The 24,737-nt window shown below is 49.5% G+C and overlaps 2 protein-coding genes across 5 annotated transcripts in view; both read left to right on the top strand.

Moving 5' to 3' along the window:
* Positions 1-783: 783 nt before the first annotated feature.
* LOC147601550 (syncytin-A-like) lies at positions 784-1,602 on the top strand. Its single transcript, XM_086741670.1, has one exon. The coding sequence runs from the start codon at positions 784-786 to the stop codon at positions 1,600-1,602; it is 819 nt and encodes a 272-aa protein (XP_086597796.1).
* A 13,473-nt stretch (positions 1,603-15,075) lies between these two features.
* Positions 15,076-24,737, top strand: part of DHX30 (DExH-box helicase 30) — a 35,284-nt gene continuing 25,622 nt past the window's right edge. Inside the window, exons 1-2 of one of the 4 annotated variants that reach the window (XM_086741623.1) lie at positions 15,076-15,124; positions 19,036-19,087. In XM_086741623.1, the coding sequence (XP_086597749.1) occupies positions 19,057-19,087 (31 nt within the window). In that variant the 5' untranslated portion in view covers positions 15,076-15,124; positions 19,036-19,056. Of the gene's footprint in view, positions 15,125-18,526; positions 18,545-19,035; positions 19,088-22,983; positions 23,185-23,428; positions 23,649-24,737 lie in introns of those variants that run through there. The other 3 variants (XM_086741621.1, XM_086741620.1, XM_086741622.1) reach the window with 3 other exon arrangements.

The following is a 24,737-nucleotide window of genomic DNA, read 5'->3' as shown; positions in this document are numbered from 1 at the left end:
TTCGGTGAAGGTGCAATACCGGGATTTAAAAACTGGGGAATGGAGAGGTCCGGCAGAAGTGAAAATGACCGGTCGAGGTTATGTTTGTGTTTTGACAGACGAAGGACCACGATGGGTTCCAAGTCGATGGGTGAAACCTTGGAAGGAAGACCTGGGACAGCAGGATGCATCATCATCATCCTCCTGATGCTGGTAACTGGGTGTGTTGGTGAGACTGTAGACTTACATCGTATTGACCCCAGACCAAACATGTGGCTGACATTTGCCAACATTACAAACCAATCATCGTTTTGTGTGTCAATGGCTACTCCTGCTGATCCTTTTCGTACGTGTCTGATTGGTACTCCCTATTGGAATCCGGATGACTGGAAAGGATGGGTCAATAATCACACTGTTTTGAATGAGACTGTGGTGAATCAAACATGCCACGCAAAGATGGAGTGTGCCAGCCTCCGCCCTGGACAGAAACCGGTGTGTTGTTCTGGGAATAGCAATCAAATTGGAATAGCTGCAGCATTGGTGATTAGGCATTTAAATCACAGTTTGCCTTGGGATCCACAAGAATTAGATCTAATGGGATCCTTAAATGGTTCAGGGTCTTGTTTTATGCTGGGAGGTCCCCTTTTTACAGAAAAGGGGGTAAGTACAGCATGGAACAGGAACCAATGGACTGATGTAACTAGTAAAATGACTGACGCCCAAGGAAAACCTGTGTATACTTATCAAAACAGCTCAGGAGATTATTGTAATGGAGCAGTGGGAGCAGAAATCAAAGGTTCAAAGATGCCTCTTTGGGTGAATGACACGGCCAAGGCCATACCCCCGGGATACTTCTTAATTTGTGGGGATCGGGCCTGGTCAGGAGTGCCAAAAGGGGCTATAGGAGGACCATGTTATTTTGGAAAATTGATAATGTTTGCTCCATCTATGAAAGTATTGCGAAATCGTACTCGAGCAAGGAGATCACTAAAAGTATTAGCTCCCAACTGTGACGGCAATTTAACCCTAATGGGTACAGCTGAGCGTATAGCATTATCTATATTTGTTCCTTGGGCGGCATCTGCAAAAGCTTTAGCTAGCTTAAATAGATTAGCTTGTTGGGCACAAAAGCAAATGAATTTAACCTCTAGCATGTTATCGGGATTGTTAGAAGACATGGATAGTATGCGTCATGCTATTTTGCAGAATCGGGCAGCCGTTGATTTTTTGTTATTAGCGCATGGACATGGATGTGAAGATTTTGAAGGTATGTGTTGCATGAATATTTCTGATCACTCTAAATCAATACACTATCAGTTGGCAGAGTTACGCCGGAACATGCATGCAATACAGGTGGAAAATGGACTTTCGGACTGGCTAAAATCATTGGGAGTCACAGGTTGGCTAAAAGATTTGATAGTACATGGGCTGGTAATATTAGTGGCTTTGCTGTTGGCACTAATGGTATTGGGGTGTATTTTAAAATGCTTTGTGAAAGTTATGGAACGTATGATAACTGGGGTCTGGATTGTTCAAAAACAAAAAGGGGGATTTGTTGGATACCTGGAGAGCCAGGGGCACTTAGTGAACAATCCAGACCGAATGGAATTGTTGTGTTTTTGAGTAGCAGGCCTCAGGGACATCGATAAGGCCGTTTGTGAGAAAGTACTGAAGCTGCCTGTAAGAAAAATACTGAAGCCACCTGCGAGAAAATAATGAGGCCGTCTGTGAGAAAGTAATGAAGCTTCCTGTGAGAAAGTAAACGAAGCAACCTTGAGAAGAAGGAAAACAGCTGGCATACGTGACTGGGGGCTGAACGTGATACAGGGTGCAGGTGGAGAAAGCCGTGCGCGTGAACATAGAGACTTAACGAATCATACTTTAGCTAGGAGCGCGTGCATGATATAGTTAACCAATTAGTAGAGAGCTTGCGCATGATACGGAATTAGAAGGGCTATATTAACCGGGATGTATCAACAATAAATTGGCATTTGCTTGATCATATTGGTCGTCAGCAGTGTCCGTTTCTTCCGCGTCAACACAGAGCCACAGAAAGAGGAAAGGCAAATGGAAAGCTTCCTCGGAATTGCTGCTTTAGCCTAACAATTCAGAAATGCATCAGTATATAGCGCAATATAAAATCCTGTCATAATCAACTGCAATAGTCTATGTCCATGCAAGTCTTGATTATTGAGGGCTGGGCAAAGCGTCTCACCCTTTACGTGCCAGCTGACGACACTTTAACATGGAAGAACACGGGAGGCAAATGTGCAACTCGTACCAGGTTGCCTGCTTGGCTCATAGTCTTAGTTTTCCTTCCTAAAGAGTGTGGAATACTAGCTTTACTTGTATTTTCCATTCCTATTTTTCAGATATGGGTTAATCTTTCCCAGCTGCAGTTAACCAGAAGAGTTAACTGCAACAAATTCAGTACACAAATGAATTATTCAGATGCACCTTACTGCATCTCTCAAACCTGGGTGATATACAGCGGTTTTTATGAAGTTTTTCATCACGTAAAGACAATGGATATCTTGTGAAACAGACTCTGGCTTGAGCGAGCCAAGTTACTTTGTATAAACAACGCAAACCCCGCTAACGACTCTACCCTTGAAGAACTGAGACTGATAAAAAGGGAACATCCTGCCCCAGAAGGCGTAGAAACCTGGATTGTTGTCCAAGGAGCACGAAGTCAGCAAGAATCTGGGGTAACTGCGCGAAAGGTAAAGGCGGCAGGGGGAGATCGCGACCACCAAATCAAGTCAAGACTGAGAAAACCTGCCCCCACGCCCCATAAGGAGCACGTGTGCCAATTTACACAGCGAGGCTAATTTAAATAAACTGACCAAAACCAGGTGGAATGGTAATTACTAACCAATGAGCACAAGTTTAGGTGAGTTTTTACTAATCATGTAACAAGATAAATACGTTGCAATGCCTTTGTGTGGGGCGCCAGCTTTGTGGAAATCCACCTAGTGCCCGACTTTGCGCTTGTGAGACAACATAGGCAAGTCCCCAGAATACCCCCCAAAAACAGGATCAGGCAATTAAGAGTTTTAAAACCCAAGTTTCTGCACTGCCAGTGCTCTTCAGATTTTAGTTGAACAGAAAATTAAGAAAATGCTTGTACCAGAAGAAGGAGTCTACCTGTAACAATAGCAAATTGTTAGCACCAAATTGCTCTTGGGGAAAGTCCTGAATTAGATCAGATACCAAGCGTTCTGAAAAAATTCAAGACAACCTGGATAATTAGCTAAATTTATATTGCATTTATTATTACCATTATGCAAGTGTCACAAGCAAGCACATTAGTATCTGCAACATATCACAGTTTTCCACAGCCTCGACAATAATTGCTGTACTTTAGCATCAAGTCAATTCAAGCTTGGATAACTGTCAAACATTTTTTTCTTTCTCTCCCTAGGAAAGAGTAGCAAACACATAGGTATTGAAATTAAACCGACATACAAGGTAAGCGACACGGTACAGAAGTGCTATTTAGTAGAACGCAGGAGAATCAGTTTTTCAGTGGACTAAGAGGCAGTACATTTCCATGGTATTGCACAAGAAGAAAACAGAAAATGCAGACAAGCCGTAAATGAAGTGGCTCGGTTATCTCATACTTTTAAATCAAGGTAGTGAGTTTCCCCATTTAACGCATATACATTAATGGAGTTTGTGACTGGAAGAACATGGGACATTGTGGCTGCTCACAGCAGAACGTTTGTCAGACACCATCGGTGGATCTCAGCAGCAAGAACCGACACGTGCTCACCGCAGCCAGGCCAAAGCTCTGACAAAGCCAGCACCCTTTCTGGCCGTGGACAGTGCTCCCTGAAGGCACCCACTCGGGGTTCCAGCTGAACAACAGAGATCACCCACACACGTGCACAGAAAGGGCATAAAATCACCTTCTATCTTAAGCAAACTTAGGAAAATCTCGTACAGACCACACCACACTGACATTGCCCTAACCAGGCAGAACCGGTCACCACGCTCAGAGCTGGCTCCAGCGGTTTCTCTGGCAATGCACAGAGGGAGAAGTTCTTCCCTTCTCCCTTCCCAAACCTCTTATCTGCAGGGACTCTTATTGGCAGTTCTCCTCCAGTCATTTTTCACTAACTCTGAAGAGAGAAAGACTATGTTCTCACCGATAGTTTATTTCTCAGATGATGTATCTGCTGCCACTACCAAGGTGTGAAAACATCTGCAGAAAGTAACCTTTTGGATAAAGACAAGACGCTAAAACAATGTCTGAAAGAAGCTACTGCCTCATCTGCAGATATTTTGATGAACAAGGCTGCTTACAACAATGCAGTAATCACAATTGACTTTTTGAGCCTAGACAACAGACTTGTTATTTCAGGAGACATTTATCTTGCTTGCAGTTTTCCAGGAAGCTTTCTCTATTCTTTCTGATAACGACTCAAGCTCACCGGATCTAATGAATTAAAAATACTGGTTTCAAGATGAAGTGGAAGGATCTGCATAAGCCTCAGGTTACATACGAACTCCGGTACTTCAGAAACACCTCAATTTCCCCGTCCTCACTTTAAATCACTGTCTACCACAAGTTCTTGACAGGTTTGAACCTGCTCCTTACTGATCCACAGACTGAAGATCTATTTGAGTATTGGCTTGTGGTAGAGAGGTCAAGATCAAAGATTACAACGGTTCTTACCAGCTAGAAGAGAGACTTCACATGCTTCTGCCATTATTTTAGGTATATTAGAATCACAGACTGGTTTGGGTGGGAAGGGACTGTTAAAGCCCATCCAGTCCAACCACCACCCCCCGTCCTGTCCCAGCAGGCCCTGCTGAAGAGTCTCTCCCCACCTTCCGTGCAGCCCCCTTTGGGCACCGGGAGCCGCTCTCAGCTCTCCCCGGAGCCTCCTCTTCTCCAGGCTGAACAGCCCCAGCTCTCCCAGCCCGGCCTCACAGCAGAGCTGCTCCAGCCCTCTCAGCATCTGCGTGGCCTCCTCTGGACCCTCTCCAACAGCTCCACGGCCTTCTGGTGCTGGGGGCTCCAGAGCTGGACGCAGCGCTGCAGGGGGGTCTCACCAGAGCGGGGCAGAGGGGCAGAATCCCCTCCCTCGCCCCCTGCCCACGCTGCGGGGGATGCAGCCCAGGGTGCTGTTGGTTTCTGGGCTGTGCGCGCACGTTGCCGGCTCACGTTGAGCTTCTCACCCACCAGCACCCCCAAGTCCCTCTCCTCAGGGCTGCTCCCCATCCATTCTCCGCCCAGCCTGGATTTGATTTCTTCTGTATACCTCGGGAAAAGGAAAGTCAGAGGTTGCTCGCATTCCAATGGCAAAGTCCAACTACAGGAAGAAAAGTTCAACTCTGCTGGACCGTACTAGCCCAAGGATTTAAAACCAGCCCTACCCTGCTCGGTGACGTACTGGCTAAGGAATGAGAAGACTGGCAAGGTAGGCACCCTCCCGCTACCTCACTACAGTCTGGAGGTGATATATTGGTAGGAACCGTTTCAGAACGGGAGTGCAAAAGGGCTACTATTGATCTGTTGAATTCCTTGGGACTTTCCACATACAGAGTATGACAAAAGAAAGCCCAAATTGCACTAACAACTGCGGAGTACTTGGGTTTTGAGATTTCACAAGGCAAAAGAAAACTCGAATTGGAGCTCCTCCTGGATCAAAGGAGGAATTGAGGGAATTTCCAGGAATGGCCTGATGGTGTCGCCTTCGGATACCAAATCCCAGCCTACTTGCTAAGCCATTGCACGCTGCTGTCAAAAGTCCTGAGGAGATACTCGAATGGACCCCCAAATGCCGGAAAAGCTTTGATACTATAAAGACTGAATTGATGCAAGCTCCAGCACTGGGGCTGCCAAATTTAAACAAACCTTTTATTTATATGTCCACGAGAGACAGCATGTAGCCCTGGGAGATTTGACCCAGACACCGGGAGACAGGAGAAGACCTGTAGCTTACTTTACTTCTCTGAACAACTTGATGAAGCACGTAAAGGACAGCCAGCATGTCTCAGAGATGGTGTTATTGATCATTGAAAAAGGCCACATGGAAAGAAAGGGGACTGTTATCCTCTCAAGGAACCCCAATTAAACATGGAAAGGCAATTTAAAAATCTATTACAGGCCATTCTCAAACCAATGGAAGTGCCTGTAATGCACTGGAAAGCCCACCAGAAAGGGCCAATCAATACTATTAGCAGAAATCAAAAAGCTGCTGAGACAGCAAAAAGGTTAGCACTGACAGATTCCGTAGCGGGGGCTTTAATCCCAACCGGAAGAATTTCACGTGAGCCACCAACATATTTGGAAAAGGACGATCAGTTGGCAAAACTTTTAAATTGTACCAAGACTAATGATGGGTGGTGGACTACTGATACTGGACAAATAATAGTTACAGCCCCACTAATGACAATTAATAAAGAAAACTCATCAAGAACCCCACATGGGGCGGGTGCAGTAGTAACAAATATCAGACGATACGCCACAGGGCCAAGAATGCAAAGACTAGCAAACATCATTGTGAAACAGTGCACAACATGCCACTAAAACAACCCAAAAATACAAAAAGTACCTCCTCTGGGACTAGTTAAGAGGGGACAGATTCCAGGAGAATAGTGGCAAAGAGATTTCTGTGACTTACCTAGATGTAACCAATTTAAATATTTACTGGTATTGGCAGATACCTTCTCTGGATGGCCAGAGGCTTTCCTCTGTCAAACCAACAAAGCCAGACAAGTAGTCCAGATACTACTGAAACAAATAATTCCTAGATTGGGTATTCCTGAGAGATTAGCCTTCGACAATGGGCCCCACTTCATTGCTAAAATCGTACAGGAAGTTGCTAAGCTCCTGCAAACCGATTGGGATTCGCATGCTCCTTGGTGGCCGCAATCCAGCAGGATGGTAGAACAAATGAATCAAACCTGAAAAAGGCAAATTTCAAAACTATGTCAGGAAACGCCAATGAAATGGGTAAAAGTTTACCTCTAGCATTGTTAAGAATCAGAATTAAGTCAACAGGAGCGATAAGCTCGGGACATCTAATCATCTAATAATCCTCATGATAATACTAAAAGTCACACCCCTTGAGCTGAGGACCCCAGCCCAAGTAAAGCCTAACCCTCGAGCACGCACTAGAGCCTAACCCTTGAGCACGCACTAGAGCCTAACCCTCGAGCACGCACAGCACGTGAAAACAATTATCAAATCATTTGTAAATTACTAAGCAACCACTGTGTTACAGGTGTTACGCGGGGAGGTACCAATTCTGTCTGGTTTGTGTGAACTGTACTACAATCTGTCAAAAAGGCACGCTAGCTTTGTGGAAATCCACCCAGCACCCAGTTTTGGAAGAAACTGCCGTCGCTGCTCTGGGTGTGGCTGGTGCAGTGCGCAGCGGTGATGAACTCCACCTGTCAGACAGTACGCTTGGCTCCAGAGCCAGCCCTTCCCAGCAGCACGGGGGTCGCTTTCGAGCTTTAGGCCTGAAGGTCAGGGGAAGCCACCAGACGATAAACAAGGATCACAGAAAAAAAAAAGTTTTCTCGCTCTTTTACCACAAAAAAATGCCGATATTCCAAAGAAACACGACTAAACCGATGCTTTAGACTTAAGTAACCCGCAAACGCAGGTTTGAGCGGCCAGGCTCCGCAGGCAGCTCTACAAACGGCGCAGGGCAGATCCCGGAGGCCCTTCCCCGGGCGAGGCCCGGCCCCCCCGTACTCACTGCGCGGAGGCCGCGGCCGGGCGCCGCTGCCCCGCTCCCCTCGCCGGAGCCGCTGCTGCTACCGGTGGCGTCGGAGTCGCAGTCGCCCCTGCGTGGCCCGCAGGCCGCCGGCGGGGCCCGCCCGCCCGGTCAGCCGGTGCCGGACGTGCCGCTCCACCTGCCCGGCCTGAAGGGCCCGCAGGCGGCGGCGGAGGCGCCGGGCCCGGCTGCGCAGCGCGGGCTGCGAGCGGCGCGAACCGCCGCCATGGGCGCCGGAGGGCGGGGAAGTGCCGCGCCTGAGCACTGCGCAGGCGCACACCGGCCCCGGCATCCCTCTCCTCCCCGGCACCGATCACCTATTGGCTGCTGCAGCACGCGCTCGCCGCGGAACCAACCAGAACGGGTAAATAGTGCTCGCACGTGCTGGGAGGGGGAGGAGCGATGAGAAGGGCAGGCTGGCTAGCCAATCATAACTGTCAGCCCGCCCCCTTGAATGGGAGGGAGGCGGCCTTTGGCGGGGTTGGCGGCCATTTTGTCCTGTACCGGTCGCTGTACCGGTTCCGTCCGTTGAGCGCTGAACGGGTCGGGCCTGGCCCGGCGCTCTCTCTCTCCACACCGGCAGGGCGCAGCCCCGGGCAGAGCGAAACAAAGAAAACATAAATTACAAAGCGCATTTCCACAGCGGGGGCCATCCTCCGCCCTCCATCCATTTTATATGCTAACTCAATTATAGAAGCATCTCAGCCAGTGATTAATCCAGCCCAGGTAATTACAAACCAACGTTCAGCCAAGGCCCCGAGGGCTTTTCATCTTGTCTGGGCATGAGGGAAGGAGGCACCACGCCCGCAGCTCAGCCAGGGCTGCGGTAGGGAGGAACCAGGCCTGCAGGGCAGGTGGCTGCAAACCAGCGTCTCTCCAGAGCAGAACTCTTGGTATCGGTAATTCAGAATACTGGGCAAACCAGGAAAAACACAACTCACTGCAGAAAAAAAAAAGCTGAGGCTATAACCCTTCACATCAGCGGATCTCGGATCGAGTCAGGGACAGCCTCCGTTGGCAGGGGCTGCATGGGAAATCAAGACAGCAGCCGCGACCAAAGCCAGTGGCTCAGGAGTACAGCACAGGCTACCCTCTGTAGTCTCTCCTAGCCAACATCTTCCCGAATTAATCCTTCTGTAGAATAACACCGCGAGGCAGAATACCAGTTAAGCAAGGTTAGCATGAGAGTACTGGGAGAGGAATCTGTTATATAGAGAATAACACCTGAAAACCACACAGAGAAGTTGCAGAGCGCTCCCAAAGCACACAGACCACCAGAAGAAACGTTAAGACCGAAGGAGTAATGCTTCCACACGTGCTCATCCGCAGGTGGGATGTTTTATGGTATTTCAGCAAGGGACAGTAATGCTTTTATTTGAAGTTATATTGAAAAAGGTCACAGAATTAGCTGTTGTACCCTCTCGTGTGTGATTACAGGTTTGCGTCAGCTTGATAACTTGATGTAGCAGATTGAGAACATGGTTTCTAAAAATGTTCCTTAATAGCTGATTAAATATTTTTGCCAACGCAAAAAGCCAAAAGCAACATTTAAGAATTTAATATTTGCAGTTGTCTCATTTACGCATGCAAAACCTTTTCCTGAAGGTTTACTGTACAGTACAGCTGCGGCTGGAGGGGTAGTGTCGTTGCTGGTCATGTTTTCAGGCCAATGTAAGGCAGAAGAAAATTCTGTCCTTTATAACTAATATTAGACCACAAAAAGGTTCCTGAGACAAGGCAAAAAAAAAATGGAAAAAGAAGATGAAAAAGAGCATTTAAGAAAGTAAAGAGGATGGTTTTTTTCAAGATCCTTAATGAGCCAGTCCACTTCCAAGGAAATAAGAGTTTTCTATTTCTAATACTAATGTTTAATTGGGAGCAGATTATAAAGTTATTTCATACAGCGAGATACCGCTGGGTGTTTTATAACTGTTTCATATTGGGACCTGGAGGGAAATCCATACTTTTTTTTTTCTTGACCAGCGCAGAACTTAGCCCGTGAAACTTTTTTACTATCCCAGAATCAGCCATATCCTATCACGTCTCATCATGAGAGCCATAAGGAGATAGAAATGGAAGCATGCAGTTTCGTATTAAAAAATTTAATTTGGATGGATTATCTGCTGACAATCCAGTCTAACAACTTCCATTAGAGGCGTTTGTTATATTTTTTTAGCTGCTTGACTGCACAATTTCTTTCACAATTCTTGGACTTAATTTAAAAAGCAATCTATCAGTTTGCTGCAGCGTCCACTTTTCTGACATTTAATAGGTTATCCAGATTACCAGCAGCTTTAAAAGGTACAGCAGGGAATTTTAACATCCTCCTTCACAACCGAAGGGATCAGGAAATGATCTTTCTTAGTTGTTCCGTTGATTACAACTCGTGTACAAGGCCAGATGGATTTTCATCTTTTTTTTGCGTTTGTGATTTAAAAAAAAAAACAAACCGGCTTGCTGCCTCTAGTGTCTTTAAAATACTTTCTGTTGTTGTTTTTAACAACTTCAGTGATTTGTTAATCAAATTCCACCTCAGAAGTAGAATTTTTCTTCTGCATTGCTTGTTAGCCTACGTTCGTTGGCTTCTGTAAGTCATCCCGAAGCTAAATTCAACAATTTTGTCTTTGACTTCTACTACGCTACAGCACTTTGCCTTTAAGATGCCACATCACTGTTGGTACATCCTATGGGGAAAAAAAAAAAGAAAGATTCCTAACTTTCTAGTAACAATGATGAGCTCAACAATTGCGTTAATGACAATTGATCATCCAAGCAAATACTCACAGTAACTTTTCAAGTTAATCTTCACAGCCCTTCCAAAAACTGTGTTAATCTTCTAATACAGAAAAAGCCTACGAAAGCTTGAACTAAAATGGAAGCACTTCCCTCTGTGCTACCATATTTTTCAATACCCTGCAGGTATTGTGACAGAAAGAGCAGCAATCGGTCTGAGCTCTTCTGACAGTCAGCTTCTATAAAATTACATTAACACAGCATTAGGTCTTTTGTCTTTAGGACTGTAAGGAGAAAAAAAAAATAGCCAAGCACAACCACGTGCAGAAGAGTATCAGCTACTCATTTAATTCCTTGAATGAGACCTACAATGTCTGGGTTGTAAGAGAAGACAGTAAATGAAAATCAAATTAAAAAGGATGTTCTAGCAGAATTACAACAGTACTTCATTGCTTGCACTCACTGAAAACTGAACAGAACAGCTCTGAAAAAAAAATGAACAGTTTTCAGTCTCAAAAACCAGAATCTTTTTGTATGTGTGTGGGTTTTTTTAATACAGTGTTTTCATTATTTGTTAGGAATTTCATTTGGGAAACACACATATCAACGGGATGTATCTCTGTTCTCATTTCAGGATGTGCAATGGGGATGTCATTTTTTTTTTCCTAAAGCAACACCATCCCTCAGACGCTGCTGACCCCTTGGCACCTTTTCTGATAACTTTTAAACTTGCTAACCAGTTTCAAATAAACTCGACAGAGGCATTTAAAAATGCAGAGATATGAGTTGTCCGGTGGAAATGAGGAGTAAATCAACCCCCCTGCCGTGTGCGGTGGTGTAGGCTCAAGCCGTCTGGGCCCAGTGGTCACAGTGATGTTTGTGGGTTTGGCACTGCTTGCTGTCTGTGGTACAGCTCACGGTGAAGGGACGTGGGCAGAAGACAGGTTACTGGAGGAGGGGCGGTTGAGGGGATAAGGCTGGGGAAAATACATGAATTTTTAGGTATTTAAAGGAAGACCTAAAGATACTAGAGTGAAGAACCATGAGCTGTTTGGTGAAGTGACAAGGTGTGCCGGGTGGCAGACGCGGCAGGCATCCAGAGAGGAGCTGCAGTGGTTGTGCAGCAAATGGACAGGAGGCTGTTTTCCCTTAGTTCTGCTGGACATGGTATTTTTAAGGTTTTTTAGTTGTTTTGTTTTTCAGAACAGAAATAGATTATTAGATAAACAAAGCTTGGGAACAACAACAACAACAAAAAATCATAGAATCATTAAGGTTGGAAACGACCTCCAAGATCAAGTCCAAGCATCACCCTAACACCACCATGTCCACTGAACCATGTCCTGCAGTGCCTCATCTACGCGTTCTTTGAACACCTCCGGGGATGGTGACTGCACCACTGCCCTGGCAGCCTGTTCCAGTGCCTGACCGCTCTGTCAGTGAATCATTTTTTCTTGATATCCAACCTAAACCTCCCCTGTCACAACCTGAGGCCACTTCCTCTCGTCCTATCACTTGTTACTTGGGAGAAGAGACCAACGCCCACCTCCCTGCACCCTCCTTTCAGGCAGTTGGAGAGCGATGAGGTCTCCGCTCAGCCTCCTCTTCTCCAGCTGGACAACCCCAGCTCCCCCAGCCGGTGCGCACAGCACTGGTGCTCCAGACCCCTCACCGGCTTCAGTGCTCTTCTCTGGACGCGCTCCACCAACTCAACAGCCTTCCTGTACTGAGGGGCCCAAAACTGACCCCAGCATTGTGGGTGCGGCCTCACCAGTGCCCCGTGCAGGGGGACGATCGCTTCCCTGCTCCTGCTGGCCACGCTGTTCCTGACACAAGCCAGGATGCTGGTGGCCCTCGTGGCCACCTGGGCACACTGCTGGCTCGCGTTCAGCCAGCACCCCCAGGTCCCTTTCCGCCAGGCAGCTTTCCAGCCGCTCTTCCCCTAGCCCGTTGCGTTGTGTGGGGTTGGTATGACCCAGCACTTGGCCTTGTTGAACCTCATACAGGCTTGTGACTAGCCGCCAACTGGATTTAACTCCGTTCACCACAGCTCTCTGCGCTGGGCCACCCAGCCAGTTTTTAACCCATCGCAGGGTGCACCTGGCTAAGCCACGAGCCGCCAGCTTCTCTAGGAGAACGCTGTGAGATGGTATCGAAGGCTTTGCTAAAGTCCAGGTAGATGCCATCCACAGCCTTCTCGTCATCCGCTAGGCGGGTTACCGTGGTTTTACCTTCATTTTACAGTTACAAGGTGTGACAAACTGTATTTAGATCTTGTCTAAAATTAACATTCACAGCATCTCTTGGGTTACTTGGAAAAGAGACTACAAAGTAATACGAGTAAAATATTGTAATCAGCGGGAAGCAAGCAGAGAACTACAATTAAATGACCACGCTGTAGATGGCTCGTTTGTTCTGTACAAAGTCAGCGTATGACAGCAATTTTCCGTCCTAAGCCCCCAGACAGGAATTGTTTCACTTGGTACTCAACAGAGGACTTTGGAATGATTATGCAGGGTTTTTAGGCTAAGCCGGTAATAATGACATAAGTTACTGCCCTTATCTTAACACTTTCTTTTATTGTCCCTGTTCTTATCTGCAGCCACTGCGGGAGGATGAAGATTGCCCATTAACCTTTCGGCCTCAGAGGCTACAGGAGTGACTGGACTTCGGCTCCATCTTCTGAATAAAGGTGCAGTAGCTGGAGGTTGCGAAGCATCTGCTACAGATGCGCGTTTTCTAGATTCTGTGCCCCTTCCTCCCGTCCCACCTGCGCTTTTCAGTCTGCCTTGCCTGGACTTCTGGTTCTGCGAGCAGACACGTTTTAGGGAAATTCCCGTTTGACGCACTCATACCCTGAGTGGCTTCCTTTCCATCACGTTTTGGCTCGTGTCCTTTGTAGAGCTGACGTGACGACAGCTGTGGCCTGCGGACCACAGTAACGAATTGGGGAATTCAGTAAGCTGAAATCATCCCAGGAGTCCCAACGCTTCTCTGTGAAGAGAGCTTTTAAGTAGTAGCAATGTTTTCAGATGTCATTTCAGTCTCACCCAAACAAAGCTTTTCTTTGGATTAGCAATCTGAAAGGTTTATTTTAGAAATACGTTGATGACATGAAAAATCACAGTGAATGGAAAAGGCCAGAAAAGCAAGTGAAGAACTCCCACGCAAATAAGCTGTTAGGTAGTAATTGCTAAAACCTGGATCAAAACCACGTTTAGTGTTAAATTACCACGCTTCAACATTTTCTGTAATTTTAAGCATACCTTTTCGCACGTTTGCCTTGCTGCATAAGTTCACGTTGCCAGAGCATCAGTAACACGACGGCAAACCGGCACACCCAGACTCCAGCTGTTTTTCCCTCGTAAATTAAGCCACCCTCGTGGCACATCTGCTGCTAACCATTAACGAAGCTCACCATTGCAGCCAGGCAGTTTCAGCCTTTTATCGACAGCACAGACGCGCTGTGGCTCGTGGCTGTCAAGATGCTGGCTGTAACTAGTCCTCGTGCGCTCCTGCTGCCCTGGCTTCCAAAGGCAGCGGGACGGGAGGAAACGCCGCCAGACCGCCACGCTCTTTTACTGCGTGCCGCTTGGTGTCCTTGGGCAGTGTCTGGATCTGCACGCAGGCGTTCGATTAGGTGATTATTGCAAACCAGGGCCTTAGGAACGCAGGCGACAAACGCCGCTTCTCTTTGCCGGCGTTAGGATCACTGCAGCGAGCAGCAGCGATGAGCCTCGTGCCGCAGCGACGGAGGAACTAGCCCACCCCGGGTTCAGTCGGTGTAAGCCGCTCCGGAAGGACAGCGGGCACCCGCGCTGCGGATACTCTGCTCTGACTCTGACCAGTAAGTGAGTATTTAAAAGAGATCACATCTCTACCCATAGGTACCGACAGCGGGCGCGTTAAAGATTAACAGGGCTGTTACGGCGGGTGGCTGCTTACCGCGCTGATGTATTAATGGTGCACGTGGCTTCCCCTGAATCGGGCAACACCGCGCAGCGCAGCCTTGCCGAGGGGCTCTTAAGCTCCGTGCTGCCCTGCTGCCCGCACAGCTCGCCCAGAGACCGAGCCCGCGCTTCCGTCCGGGCGTAGGGCTCCCGAGCCCCTCAGTGCCGGCAGCCCCCGCACCCCCGGGCCACGCACCCGGCCCCGGCACGGCCCAGGCCTGTGCCCCGGCGCCTCAAGCGGCGGCTCCGCTCCCCGCCGTGGCTCCGCAGCCGGTTTCTGGCTAGGGAGGGCGAAACTCACACGGGGCGGCCGGGCCCTGCAGCCCCACTCGTGTCTCCCCCGCAAGCCTCGAGCTCCGGGAAGCCGAGCAGGGGCCAGGCCCCGACCACGCGGCCTCCGGCTCGGAGCCAGGCCCCAGCCTCTCCCCTCGGGGCCGCGCACCCGCCGGCACCGCGCTGAGGCTGCACGAACGGCCGCGGCCCGAGGGGCCCAACGGGCCGGGGCCGCACCGCCCACTGGCGCCAGCCGTTGCCATGGAGACAGGCGCAGCCTCGCACTCCCGTGCCTCTCGCCAATGGGCAGGGGAGAAGCGAGCGGGAGGTTTCACATCCGGGGCAAAGGGACGGAAGAGAGGGTAGCGTTCCGGAAGCGCATCGCGGGGGCTCTTGGGAGTTGTAGTTCGAGCGGCGGCGGACCGGCGCCAGAGAGTTGGTTGTGAGGAGGTCGGTGTCGGGGAGCGGGACCGGCGCCGCTCCGCCCCGCGGGGGGGGGGGAATCGGGCCGCGCGATGCGTGGCGGGACCGCGGCTTGGAACCCGCCGTCGAGGCCCGGGGCGGGAGCCGCGGCCCGAGGAGGGGGAAGGAGGGGGAGGATGGCTCCGAGACGGAGCCGGGCGGGCGGCGGCGGGGGCACCGGCGGCGCTGAGGCGATGGGCCCGGGGGGCGGCGACGTCGTCGACGCCGAGCGGCGCGGAGCCCCGGGGCCGGGGGAGGGGAGGGCGGCGGCCAAGCCCGGGCGCGGTGCCCGCCCCGGGGGGCGGGAGCCCCGGCCCGCGGGAAGGGGCCGTGCGGGGGCCTGGGCCTGTCCGGCCGGGCGGGGCGGGACGGGACGGGCGGGGATGCTCCGCGGAGGAGGCACCCGCCGTGTGCAGCGCAGGGGCGCGGGCTGCTGCCCACCGCGCTCGGGCATCGCCGCGGAGCGCCGCCGGCGGGGGCGCGGGGCCGGCCGGCCGAGCTCCCGGGCATCTCTTCCCTCCGGTCTTGGGCGAGTGGCCGGCGGGGAGAGCCCCGGCTGGACAGGGGCTTCGGGAAGCGGCACAGGGCGACCCAGAGTCGGCCCCAGGAGCTGGGCTCTCTCCCAGTTTTCTGATCTGTGCCATGGGGAACCCTTCCATCCTGTTACAGAACTGTTCTCCATCACGGCTCACAGCCCTTTTCTTAGTTTTGTCTCTCCCTTACCGCCCTGTAACTTACTCTGTTGTTGCTAGCGGCACCATTTTTTCCACTGTGGTCACTGGTACCGTCACTCTGGGTTGCCTGTTTCGTCTGCAACGCTTGATATCATGAGCAGTGGGTGCCCAAGAGCATCCAACACCCGGTCAGACCCCTAGCGCTTTATTGTCCCCACTTCCAGCTTGTCAGAGCTCAGCAGCGGGAATCCTGCAGGACTGGGATTGATAAAGAAAGGTTTCTTGCACAGATCCATCCCTTCTTCGGCCCAAATAGGTGAAAAGTCAGACTGCTTCATTTTGCATGGATCCCAGCGTAGGTGATCCTTGAGGATGAACGACACATAAGACAACGCGGTTTCTCCTTTGTTCTCACAACAGAGCACGTGGGGCTCCTCGTGCACAGCTGGAGTATCACAGCACAGAATCATAGAATAGTTTGGGTTGGAAGGGACCTTTAAGCATTGTCTAGTCCAGTAGAGGATAATCAGAAACTCTGTGATACTCACTGCCTCTCGGTGTGCTTTCTTCTTGGGGATGTGCTTTCTCCTCATACGTGCGTGTATTAAGTGGATTAAGGAAACCCAACAAGGACTCAATTTCCAGGGCTTTGAGATTTTGTCTAACAGTTTCCAGTGCCACGTTCACTGGTTTCACTCTCTGCCTTTGCAGCAGGAGCATTGAGTCTACTGCTAACAAACTTTCGGTGTCTCTTTTGCCGCCTGGGATTGTAGTAGCTTGCTGAGTGTGAGGCGTGAGGTGCTCTGCAGTCTGATGGCATCGTCGTGCGCGGTTGATTCTCATTCCAAATGCACCATTGCCTTGTCTGTAAGAGTCCTGTGTAATCGTATTCCACTTCCTCGTAAATCCAGTGTGCCATGAGGCCCCACACCTCTCTGCTGTCATCAGAGCCCAACAAAGTGTATTTGCAGTCTTCCGAAGTGTCCCTCTTTCAGAGACGTTAATGCGTCCCCTTCATTTCCATGAATGGTGGAGCAGCTGCTGTAGTTGGACGCGGTTTTTTGGTATCAAGATCTTCAGCAACAAAAACCTGGGATCTCCACCAGGCTGCTGGCTGCTGGTCCCCAGTTCAGGATCCTCTGTGTTCAGATCCACCAGGTCTGGTCCCAAGTAATCCAGTGATGATGCTGCAGGGGCTGATCTCTTAGTGACCTGTACCTTAAAACTAAGCTTATCTATCAGAGCTCTTCTCTCTCTGCTTTGACCATCTTCCTACTGTATGCTCGAGCTTTAATTACTCAAATCCCTCCATGTAGTTTAAAAGGGATCCCTCACCAGCGGGATTCTGTTCATGGACCTCAGCTGAGTTGTTTCATCTCTCTGCGCCTTTATTCTGTTCCCGGTCCTGTCCCCACTCCCGCTCAGTCTGACTTTAGCTCTTTAGCCTTGGAGCTGTTACTGGTCGTACAGTAAAAGTCCCTATCTCAACGGGGGATCTACAGGTGCAATTATAAATAACAACTTTGTTAGCGTCTTGCTTGTCAGTAGGGCTCTTGGTTGTTAATGTTGTAAGCTCATCCATGCAGCGTTTTCAGTTATTTTTCTCTTGGTCTTGAGCAGAAGAGACCACTTTCTTCAACTTTGTCTTGCATTTATTTTTGGAAGGGCCCTTCTGCCCGTCCCAGCGTAGGCGAGACGTTCTTTGTTCTCTTTTCCACTGATTTGTGCTCTGTAGGCAAGCCTTGCCGTTTCTCTGCCTGAACGGTACATTGCCCCAGAAAGCTGCTGCAGACTAATTTCTCTCTGTTCTCCGGGATTCACTTTGTCTGCAAGCAAACAGCTTCCCCGCTTCTGTCATCCTTAAAAATGCGGGAGGAAGATGCGGCCGATGCCTCCGTGACTTAGATTTAAGATGTGACATTCCCTGTCATACTCCTGGGTGTCTCTCTCCAATGACTTCAGGATGTTGAAGGACTTGCTCTTCTGTGTCGGAGTAACGTTGAACTCGTATGATTGATCTGAAACACCATTGGCTTTAAGATAGTTTGTGCCTAGGCTGAGGGGATCCCTATGTGAAGGGGGCACAAGACTGCTAAGTGGTCAGCTCTCTGCGTTTTCCATTTGCATTCCTCCCGTGACTTGGCTCCACGGTTGAATGCTTCAGCCTTAAGAATCTCGCTCGGCCACCACAAAAGAGTTTTCTAACTCTGTTCAGCGCAGCGAGTTAGTTACACCAAGGGCGTTTTCCTCTGCCGTCTTGATAATTCCCACAGCATGTATGGTTTCTCAGTTTCAAACAAGTCAAATAACTGTGGTTTTGTTTATTTACTCATTGAAAAAGACAAAGCGGAGACTTGTCAGCAACAGCAGGTTTGGTTTACGTGCCCACGGGGAGGTGACTTGCTGAACAAGGCGTCGTGTCCACAGAGAAAGTGGGGCTCAGAAAGTGGGGTTATTTTAGGCCTCGGTTGCCGTTGCTGAAGTAAACGGTAATTTCGTCATTAGTTGAACTGAAAGCAAAAGTGAATAGTTTGGAAGCATAGTAATTGTAGGGTATAAATGGGAATAGCGTGGGAATAGCCGTTAACATGGAGAGTTCATGTTAGCTTTGTGTGAGCGAGGACCCTCACCCGTCTGAACCAAGCGTGTTAGAAAGTCCTTGCTCCCCTGTGACCAAGAATGCCTAAAACGTATTTAATAGTTGGCATGACAGATGAAGCGCCCCAAAACAAAGGTGGTTTTTTTTCTTATTTCAGTGAAAGCTATTTTAATAAGAAATTAAAACAGAAAATTTAACATAATTTCAGCAAAGAACATTAGCAATAGTACACGTTTCTTTCTTCTCTTGTTTTGTGTAGAAAAGGGGGAATAATGGCAATGGTTTACCTACTTCTGGCAGTCTGACTTACAAAGGTTTTAAAAAATATCCCTAAATTGATATTGTCAGGGAGACAAAGCGCTTCCAAAAGCTACAAACCGCTGACGGAGAAGACGCTTCCTGCTTTGGCGTGCAGAGCAGCCAGTTCTAGCGGGATAGCGAATAGTACAGGCACGATTCCGATGAAACCGGCAGAGTGTCAACAGCAAGGTGAAATTTGTGGAGGACCATCAGCTTTGTCTTGTTCTAAAGACAGCTGGTTTCAGAAGCGCTAAGCACTTGAAACATCTCAAAGGAAATATTAATTCTAACTTCCCCTTTCTTTTTGCTGCCTCTTGGTTTTCTAGGGATCAACCCTTTTCGCTGGGATGGAGATGTTCTCGCTGAATTCCCTAAAAGGTAAGGGCCTGAGACAATCTTCAGTTTGACTCTTGTTTTTTCCTTTGTTCGGAGATTTAATACTATAGCAGATTGGCCAAGAAAATGAATTTGTAAGAAACAGTGCTGTCGTCTGTGTTGGATAAATGAGAGGTTTGTCCTACAGATGTCTTTGTCAGACTTCCTTCTCGGTGCGTTAGGGACAGAAAAGGAAGTTGTGATGACTGTACCCGAACTAGCGCCAGCTGGGTAACGTAGGATGCTGATGTTTGTGTTTGAGACGCGCTTTATCTGCGAGGGGAGCCCCGCGTGCAAAGCTTGCGCTCTAGGTGTAAAGCGAGGGTGGTGGTTGTAGCGATGTAGCTCCGCTCTGTCTGGGTTAGTGTAGCGCGTGAGTTAAGTGTTGCAGCTAAGCACGGTTACAATAAGTAGAAGAGTATTTCACGAAAACAGCAGAATTTGGAAGGGGAGAAAACTCTTTGTGTTACCCAATAGATGACAACGTAGGCTTGTTTGCTGTTCAGCTTAAAGCAAAAGCTTTTTTTTTTTTTCACTTTTTAATTTTACTCTCCTAAGCATACCTACCTCCTTTTGTACCAGTTCAGTAAGTGCTTTCTCCTTGGTGTTTGCATACTTTAAATACCTGTCAACTGTTACTATCTCCTTTTTATCCCTGTCACTGCTTTGCCAACCTCTTTCTTTAGATCATGTTTTTCCTTGAGGAATCCCTGCAGTCACTGGCTGGTTTTGCTTTTCTTCTGTTGTTCTTTTCTGAAGCCCATTACTTGGTCTTAAAATAAGGAGCGTAGAACGGAATAAAATATTCCAGACGTGGCTGAACCAGTGACGGATCAGTGCCTCCTGTCTCAGGGAAGCCGTGCTTCTGCTTTAGCACTTGGGGAGCACAACAGCGTACCAGCCATTCTTGTATCGCTGCCATGCCAGTGAGTCACCAATATTGTGGGTTCTGTATTTAAAACAAAAATTCCCAGAATGCTTCATATATCCAGGGTGTTAATTATGTAATTTTAGTTGGGAGTAAAAACCCGCTCGTCTGTCAAATAGCGTGACCTGGGTTGGAGTCTGAGAGAGAAAGAGAACACCTTTTTCTGTGGGGGCTAGTGGTTTGTCATGGCCAGACTGGGCTTGGGGCTCTGGGTGCTGTAACTCTTGTTGCGCTCCCAGGGAAAAGGCAGTCTCTGACACAACGCGGCTTCTTAACGAGCTTCTGCATAGCACTGCTGCCTCTGCAAGGGCCTGGCTGGAGAAGGTGAATTAACCGCAGCTCATCCAAGTGAGCCTGCACTGGCAAAGCCTCGCGAGGTGGCTTTAAGCCATTATTTATTTGCTGTTTAACGCTCATCTCTGCAAAATAAAGAAATCTGGATTCAGTATGTGGAATCTGTGACTGCTGGAATATTTTAACAAATTGAGTCTTAATGACTTTTTCTGTGCTCCTAAGATAATTTTTGTATCATCTACAGTGACAAACCACTAGCCCTGCTCATGTCTAACTTGCTGTGCACTAGCACGCTGTCTTTCATGTCTTTCAGCATCTTCTCCCAGATTTCTCCTGCCCCCTGACTCCGTGTTTCCAAGATTTTCCCCAGACATGTACTTTATTTATCTGTTTTCTTTCGTTTGTTTTGCTTTTAATCATTGTGGTTTCCAGCCATGGTTTTCATCTCCTTAGGGCTCTTGTTACCTTTTGTGTTTCTTCGCTGATGTTCACAACTTGAAACAGCTTAGTAGCTGTGATTTTTTTTTTTTTTTTTTTTTTGCCTTCACTGCTGGACAGCATATTACCTCATCTAGATGTTGGGAAAATGCAAAATAAACCAGCAACTCTGCCTGAAGTTAAGTAGTTTCACAGTAGATTCATCTTCCCAGAAGGATGTATTGATGCTTACACAGTATTTCCAGCCACCGTTTCTCTCTAGTCCTCCTTGAAGCCTTTGTTTCCAAACCAGCTGAAGTTTATTTCTGGAAGTAAGAGTTCATGCAACGTGCTATCAAAAGATTTACGTATAATTCATTTCCTTAAATTGAGTGACTTGTCTAGCAAGATCGTTTTCCTTTTTAGTGGACCAGTGCTCTTAAAAGTTGTAATCTATGTCTTTATAATTAGAGCACCAGAATAACTTTCACATCTTAAAAAAAAAAAGGGGGGGGAGCACTTTTTTGTGTCTTCTACTTCAAGATTTAGGGGTTTTTGGTTTTGTTTTTTTAGTAAAAAATAACTATACAGACAAATCACTAGCTAATTCACAGAGGTTCTAAAAAGTGTGCATATTGGAACAGCCAAATTTGGTGTAGTAAGATTTTTTTGAGTATTTGTGTACGCTCTTCTGAAGTTTGCGGGTTTTTTTATACAGGGTTTTGTCTGATAACTTTCCACTTCTTGAACCTCTTCTTGTGGAATACAGGCTTTGTAAAACTTACGTAGTTATGTTAGTTAATAGTTTTGTGGCTTATTGGAAATTTCTCTTCCCGATTTAAAAAAAGAAACAACAGCACTCTCCCCCCACCAAAAACAAACCGCTGCCTTCCTCTTTTTTCATCATGATGTTTAAACAACCATCCATGTAAAATTTAAGTTTACACACAAAATACTCGCTGACTAATAAGGTGTAACAGAAAAATGGCGTCCTGGGAAAGGAAGCACACAGCTTCATGGTAGTCCCAGGTGTGTGTTGCAGCCAGAGATAATGTTTATAATATATTAATTGTTTAGAAAGTAATTCAGACTTCTAAAAACAGTAACTTCCTGCTGTGATTGAATTTCACCCAGCACTGCAGCACTCAGAACTGTATGCCTCACACACAAAGTCAGTCATACAGAACCAAGTAACGGGGCAGGCGGCTTCAAGAAACGTGGAGGAAGGGAAAGTGCTGTCTTGCTACCGAATTGACTTCAGGCTTTTTAGTGTTTATCACAAAAGTTAGTAAATGGTGAGCTGCAAGCGGACTTTACTTTTAGTGACAGATAGACTTCAACACGAATTACCTGGTCTGCACGCTAGTGCGTGGGGGCGCAGGTGGGGTGGGGCTTCCAGGCTCCCGGGCAGTTTCTTGTGGTCACTTGTATTAAAACAATCCAAAAGGTTGCTTTGCCTGTAAATGTGCAAGGATTGCAAGAAATGCATGCAGGAGTGAAAGCGGGGACAGCCAAACGCTCTTGAAAGCACAGTGAAAAGTGCACGTGTTTTTTTTCCACTAAGTAGACAAGGCTAGTAACGATTCTAAAATAAAATCCGTGTTTGGAGGACTGGCCCGTGGACTGTGTTTGCACTATCGTCACCAAGTTGCTCAGATCTTGGAGCAAATGACTCATCTCTTTGTGGTAGCGCTTGTTTGTGAGTGTCTGAAGACATCCTATCTTTTGGGGAGAGTTTTGTGACACCTACAAAATATCCACAAACCCCTTTGGGATGACCTAGATCCGTACGGCGTGCTGCACCAGCGGCGGATGAGCGCACGCCTTGGCCTGCTGGGTTGTTTCTGTTCGACGCGTGCGTGTCGGGAGGACAGACAGCTCCAGGCAGGGCTGGTGGAACTCGAGGATGCAAGCGTAGCTGATTTTTTTCAAAGAGGAGGAAAACGTCTCTCTGCTGGTTTAATGCTTCAGCGGGCGGTGCGAGCCCCCCGCCTTCCCACGGCGGCTGGCACCTCGCAGGCAGGGACACGCAAGCTGCTGCTTTTTTCTGTTCCTTTTCTCTTCCTTGCCTGTGGCGAGGCAGTCCGCGGGTGGCGTGGGGAGACGCGCGGAGCTCAGCATCCCCTCGCTTAAAATTCAGGAGGTGCTCGCCCGCGCCGGGTCCTCCCGCCCGCCAGGGGGCGCTGCGGCGCACAGCCCACCGGGGCGCCCGGCCGCGTCTCTCTGTCCGCGCCCTGCCTGAAGCCGCCGCCGGGCAACCTCAAGATGGCGGCGCTGGGGCTGCTGCTGCAGGCGGCGGCGGCCTGCGGCTCGGCCGGGCCGCTGCGCCTCTGCCGCTGCTACCGGGGGGCGCGGGGGCTCTGCACCCGCCTGCCGGCGCCCGAGAGCCGCGAGGAGCCGAGGCAGGAGGAGGAGCCGCCGGGCGCCGAGGAGGAGGACACGGCCGCCGCCATGGTGAAGGGTGAGCCGGGGGCGAGGCGGGGCCGGGGGGGGCTGAGGGAGGAGGAGGAACCGGCGGCGCCCCCGGTGAGCGCGGCTCGGCGGCCGGGAAAGCCGCGCGGCGCCGGCCCCGCACGCAGCGGAAGGGAGGAGCGAGCCCCGCTGCCCGGTGCTGGGAGGAGGAGGAGGAGGAGGAGGGAGCGTGAGCGCGCCGCACGTCCCTCCCTCCCCCCCTCCCCGCGCCTGCAGCCGGGCTGCGCCGCCCGCCGGCCTCCTCTCGCTCCGGGCGGCTGGGCTAGGCCGCATCGGGCCGGCTGCCGGGGGCGACCGGCGCCGCGTCCCGGCTGGCCATCGCGGGCAAGCGGCGCGGCCTCGAGCGACCCAGCCCCCGGGGAAAAGGGCTCCTCGCCGGGATGCGCGGCAAGGGAGAGGAACCGGCGAGCTGCGGCGGCGTCTGCACGCACGGATGCGCCGCCGCCGCCGCAGGTAACGGGCCGGTCGCGGCCGGTGCGGCTCGAGGGGCGGGGTGTGGGGCAGCCCGATGGGGCCAGCGCGGAGAGCTCCGGTAGCCGCCGGCGGGCAGCGAGGGCCGAGGCCTTTGTGGCAGCCCCCGCCGCGCTGCGCGGGTGTGCGGCGCTCTTTGTTGGCGGGGAGAGTTGGGTTTCTCCAGGAAACAGAGAAGAGGTGCGGAGCCCTTCGGCTCAAGGTCGCCGGTTTGAAGCCGGGCCCAACCGGCTTTGGGCAAAAGTCATCGCCTATCGTGGCCTGACGCGGGAGAAAAATCATAAATGGATCTTTCGCTAGAAATCCTGGTGGATTGAGCACGCCCATCGAGCATCCGCCAGGAAAACTGCTCTGCCGGCACCGCGCAGCAAGTTCCGTTAGGTCAGAGCCGGAGCATGCTGCGGGAGCAGGCTGCGGGCGGTTCGCCGAGTCGCTTTATCTGCGTTTTGTGTACAAAGGGCTTCGGTCTGGCCTTCCACCAGGTAGTCTTGCTGCCTGAGCTGAATGAAATGCTGATCGGGATACAGACAGCTCACGTTAACACAAATCCTGGTATTTGCAGTGTCCCTACATCTGGCCAGGGGTGATGTCTCCGTGCAAAGCTTGGAAGATTTCTTTTCTCCTTTGGATGTTAGTCCTTCAGCCTACAACAGCGCTGTGTGTGACAGGGCATGGGGTTCAGGTGTTTGAAGGGTGAATGCATTCCTGCTGTTCCGAACGAATCATTACTTTTTAAAAATAATATTTGAAAGTGTTTTTTGACAATTGCTTTTTGTTACAGTGTGAAGAACATTTCTGGTTCAGAAAGATACAAGTAGTTTTGTGTTGGAGCTTACCGCTTCCAGGCTGTGATTTGAACTACTACATTTTCCCTTTTAAAATCACTGGCTTGGTTTCAGTTTGATTTCTTAAGCTGTAATCTTCCACTTTGGAAATACAGTTTACTATTACATAAAAACTTCTTGTTTGTTTTGATTTTTTTTTTCCTGTCTTCCTTCTGTGCTTCCTTCTTGCCCTCCAGCACTTTTTTTATTATTAGGATTTTCTCCCTCTAGTTTCTGAATTCTTTGG

Source organism: Chlamydotis macqueenii, chromosome 2, assembly GCF_036417535.1.
Source record: "Chlamydotis macqueenii isolate bChlMac1 chromosome 2, bChlMac1.mat, whole genome shotgun sequence".
Classification (NCBI taxonomy): Eukaryota; Metazoa; Chordata; class Aves; order Otidiformes; family Otididae; genus Chlamydotis; species Chlamydotis macqueenii.
Note: the sequence above shows the minus strand (reverse complement) of the source record. Positions and strands in the feature narration are given on the sequence as shown.

Excerpts from the sequence above, each read along its gene's own strand:
- LOC147601550 (XM_086741670.1), top strand. The coding sequence starts at position 784 with ATGCCTCTTTGGGTGAATGACACGGCCAAGGCCATACCCCCGGGATAC.